Source organism: Lactuca saligna, chromosome 5, assembly GCF_052625555.1.
Source record: "Lactuca saligna cultivar CGN05327 chromosome 5, ASM5262555v1, whole genome shotgun sequence".
NCBI classification, from domain to species: Eukaryota; Viridiplantae; Streptophyta; class Magnoliopsida; order Asterales; family Asteraceae; genus Lactuca; species Lactuca saligna.
The window spans coordinates 212,442,613-212,447,304 of NC_136421.1; the positions used below are offsets into that span (position 1 = coordinate 212,442,613).

At 31.1% G+C, this 4,692-nt stretch overlaps 1 protein-coding gene across 1 annotated transcript; it reads left to right on the forward strand.

Moving 5' to 3' along the window:
- Positions 1-730: 730 nt before the first annotated feature.
- On the forward strand, positions 731-4,273 carry LOC144998851 (Metallopeptidase M24 family protein). Its single transcript, XM_078958583.1, has 16 exons — positions 731-967; positions 1,048-1,097; positions 1,387-1,447; positions 1,639-1,734; positions 1,816-1,965; positions 2,046-2,177; positions 2,346-2,473; positions 2,561-2,603; positions 2,765-2,848; positions 2,958-2,999; positions 3,078-3,148; positions 3,288-3,341; positions 3,458-3,563; positions 3,647-3,715; positions 3,795-3,938; positions 4,028-4,273. The coding sequence occupies exons 1-16, from the start codon at positions 806-808 to the stop codon at positions 4,151-4,153; spliced, it is 1,518 nt and encodes a 505-aa protein (XP_078814709.1). The 5' UTR covers positions 731-805; the 3' UTR covers positions 4,154-4,273.
- Positions 4,274-4,692: the final 419 nt, after the last annotated feature.

Sequence of the window (4,692 nt, forward strand, 5' to 3'; positions counted from 1 at the left end):
TTGTTGGATATGGGTTAGAAAACACACACACATAGAAATATTTTTGTTCCTGAAATCATCGATTACACTGTGCTCTTGATGTTGTGTATATAAGAGAGATGGAGTATGTGGATTAATGTTTAATTTTCATATCACAAGAACACACACATGTTGTAGTTTTATCTCCAGATCGAATTTTTGAAAATCGGAGCATTAAAGAAATGGATTTGGAACACATACACACAAGATGACAATAACACATACAAGAAACTTGGAACATGGACAAATAAATATAAGATCTGAACTCAATAACTTAAATTTCTAATTTTTTATAAGCAAGAACAAGTTTGGATTGTAATGTATAATTTGCTAAAGCTTTTTCAGAACCTGAAAGAGATAGAGAGAATCTTTTCTTTTTGTTTTATTTATGTATATCTTTTAATTTATTTTAATAAAACAAAAATTAAAAATTAAATAATAATAAACAAATTGTCTTTACAAAATTTTCAATGACCAAAATCAAATGAAACTTTTAGACTTAGTATAGATGGTGGTACAAATCTTTTTGGCACAAGATAAGACTTTGACATAGAGTTGCAATTTGTCAAATAATAATAATAATAATAATAATAATAAACAACCCCTTTAACGATATGCCTACACAGCATCCGATTTGGGCCCATGGTTTGGGCTTCTAGTTAAACTTATTAGTGATGAGGCGAGCGAGGACGATGTTGTAGCTAATGCATCAACAGTTGTACTGTAAGTCACAAACAGAGCGATTATAATATAAGTTCAGTAGAGTGTGGATTAAGGACGCTTGTCAATGGCGACGATCGCTATGGATTCGTCTTCTTCGTCTTTGCTGTATCCTCCACCCGAGGTCCCGAAAAAGCTTCACGCTGAAAATAGACAAAAACTGTTGAAACACCTCCGAGAAAACCTTGATTCATCCTCTCGTCCGTTACACGGATTCGTACTTCTTCAGGTAAAATAATTACATCGGGTTTAGCTATACTGAATTTGTTTATTATTATTTTTTTTTTATAAATCGGTTTTATTTGTCAGGGAGGAGAGGAGCAAACTCGTTACTGCACTGATCATGAAGATCTTTTTAGGTATTTCCTGCGATTACCTTGTACAAATCATTCGTGCAATTGAATATGTTTAAATTAAATGATATGATTTGAACTCCAAACAAAACAATGGCTGTACAACTGTATGCTATCTATATAAGAACTAGAAAGTGGTATGCTGCAATGTAATTGTGGATGAGACATTTCCCTGTCTATAGGTGGATTTTGGTATTTCTGTAAGTTAAGCTATAGAAAAAAGGTTGGCGGAATGTAATCGTTAACCTTAATTTCATTATTAAAGAGAACCTGATGTTATCCGACTTCCTTCCAGGCAGGAAAGTTATTTTGCATATCTTTTTGGAGTGCGGGAACCTGGTTTTTATGGAGCTATTGTGAGTCGCTTCTGTTTTCATGTCATATTTTAATATATATATATATATATATATATATATATATATATATATATATATATATATATATATATATATATATATATATATATATATATATATGTATATTTTTTTGTGATTAGTTATGTAATCTTTTTCTATTGCTACTCATTCTTTTTGTTTTGCTGGTGTAGGATGTAAATACAGGGAACTCAATCCTTTTTGCTCCAAGATTGCCCTCTGAGTATGCTGTTTGGATGGGTGAAATAAAGCCATTATCTCATTTCAAAGTAATTTTCATCAACCCTACAAAATACAGAGAAACTATTAACATATTCCCTATTTTAGCTAATTAAATCCATAACTTGCAGGAAGTATACACAGTTAGCATGGTCCATTATACAGATGAGATTACAGAAGTCCTTAATAATCAATATCATGGACCTGAAAAACCCTTGTTGTTTCTTCTACATGGGTTGAATACTGATAGCAAAAACTTCTCTAAACCAGCAACATTTGAGGTACCTGTAAATATGATTGCATTATTTCTCTTTCTAACCTTCAATTACTGATACTATATTTGTTCTTTTTGCTACTTCAGGGGATTGAGAAATTTGAGACAGATCTTAAGACCTTGCACCCTATTTTGACTGAATGCCGTGTTTTGAAGTCAAAATTGGAGCTTTCTGTGATCCAGTATGCCAATGATATAAGTTCTGAAGCTCACATTGAGGTAGATATCAATATCATTCCACTATGTAATGACTAAACTGAAATCACCTCATTACTAAATAATCTTCTGTTTCCTCTTATTTAATCAGATTCATATTATATCATTATAAGTTACTTGTATATGGTGACCTCATCTTTTGGTGATATTAATCAACTACTTTTGGAGTAGGTAATGAGGAAAACAAAACCAGAAATGAAGGAGTATCAGATGGAAAGCATATTTCTTCACCACACATACTACTATGGTAGCTGTAGGCATTGTTCCTATACTTGTATTTGTGCAACTGGTGATAACAGGTGATAATTTTTTCCTTCTTGGGTTTCCATCTTTTTTGTATGCTTGTTTATCAGCTAAAAAATTTAATTAATTTTTTCATCCTGCAGTTCTGTTCTTCATTATGGGCATGCAGCAGCTCCAAATGACAGGGTACTATTAATTTTACTTCTTTTATTATATAGAAGTTTATTCATATCAAAATAAAACACACAATTGATATCATATTCATATCAATATCATAAACGTATAAAATATTTGCTTTAGTAATATGATAGTTAATGCGAATAATATGTTTTACTTATATTGTGTAGACATTGCGAGATGGAGATATGGCATTATTGGATATGGGAGCTGAATTCCATTTTTATGGTTCTGACATTACTTGCTCCTTTCCAGTAAGTGTGTGTGTGTGTGTGTATAGGCAATAGGATGCTTCTGAATTCTCATTTGATGTGAAATTCCAACTTATTGATTGTTATGTGACATATGTAATGATGAATACAGGTGAATGGGAAATTTACAAGTAATCAACGTCTTATTTATAACGTAAGGCTTTTTTGTTTTTATCTTTTGAAAAAACAGCTGTGTATCAACATATGCTTTGACTTTTTGACTTTTTTCCAGGCTGTTGTTGATGCTCATGATGATGTTATATCTACCATGAAGCCTGGAGTAAACTGGGTAGATATGCATAAGTAAGATTATTACAAGACTCCATTGATAGAAATAGCAACATACTTTCACTTATTTGTTTATTATGTAGTTTTTTTTAATTTTTTTTTAAAGTCTTAATGTCTTAATAGGAAAAAATGTTTTCATTTTTCCTTTTATCAGATTGGCAGAGAAAACTATTCTTGAGTCACTGAAGAAAGGGTCCCTCCTTGTTGGGTATTTGTTTGTTTTCCTTGGTGCATTTATATAATAATAATAATAATAATAATAATCTAATAAATATAAATGACTTATGTTTGGTAATTCATTAATCAAGTATTTTATTGATATAGTGATGTTGATGAAATGATGGTTGAAAGATTGGGTTCTGTTTTCATGCCACATGGGCTGGGACACCTCATGGGACTTGATACACATGATCCTGGTGGCTATTTAAAGGTCAATTTTAATTGGTCAAAAAATTGTTTGATTAATAATCATTCTTAAAAATAAATATTAAGACACCAATCATATATCTACAGGGAGCTGAAAGACCTAAAGAAGCAGGACTAAGGTCCCTACGCACAAGCAGAGATCTTATGGAGGGAATGGTTTGTTTGTGTTCACACTAAACTTTATTATTGGAGTATTATTTATTTATTTATATTTATAATAAAATGGTGAAAGTAGGTGATAACAGTTGAACCTGGATGCTATTTCATTGATGCATTGCTGATTCCAGCCATGGATTCCCCAAAAACATCAAAGTTCTTCAATCGTGAAGCAATCACCAAGTTTAGAGGATTTGGTGGAGTTCGTATCGAGAGTGATCTGGTAAATAAAATTAAAATATCTTTCATGTTTCATGTGTATGTTATTTTATTATAAGCTTATGACGTATATTTTTAATTGTTTATTTGCAGTATGTTACCTTGGATGGTTGTGTGAACATGACGAAAGTTCCTAGAAAAATCAAGGATGTAGAAGCTGTGATGGCTGGTGCACCATGGCCAGTTAAAAAATCTGTATTTGAAAATGGAGGAGCTTAGATTAAGATTAGCTAATAAACTAGTTATATAACATATATATGTTACTAAAATTTAAATATGATCTTCAAACTATGTTTTTAAAATTAAAATTGATGACCGAAATAAGGGGTTGTTTTGATATGTTTTTTACTAGGTCTTGTATGAGGTCAGATTCAGTTTTGATTCGGCCCTAGAGCCTATGATATGTGATCTCTTGTCTTTGGGTACACCAAATACTTTTAATTGAAAATTTGCAAATAAGTATGCAAGGTATGCTTGCTTTTGAAATACAGAGAAACATAAAGGGGCAACTTGTTTATTGTTTATTTGAAAAACATAAAATAAAACCATACTTAATGAAGCAAACAGGACGATATGTTTTATAGAATATGTAAAGTGTAAACTATAAAACTACTAATGTTGATTGTCTTTGTAAAGGAAATTGAAAACAAGTAACATTGTTGGTATAATATTAAAGGGTTTGAAACAACACGGAAACAAAAAGGATACAACTTGTTCATCAATAAAACCAACTATACTTTTATGGAACATGTAATCGT

What these genes read in the sequence shown, in the direction of transcription:
- LOC144998851 (XM_078958583.1), top strand. Translation starts at nt 806, where the DNA reads ATGGCGACGATCGCTATGGATTCGTCTTCTTCGTCTTTGCTGTATCCT. An exon ending in GATCATGAAGATCTTTTTAG is followed by an intron (nt 1,098 to 1,386) that starts GTATTTCCTGCG and finishes ACTTCCTTCCAG; the next exon opens with GCAGGAAAGTTATTTTGCAT. An exon ending in CAGCAGCTCCAAATGACAGG is followed by an intron (nt 2,604 to 2,764) that starts GTACTATTAATT and finishes TATATTGTGTAG; the next exon opens with ACATTGCGAGATGGAGATAT.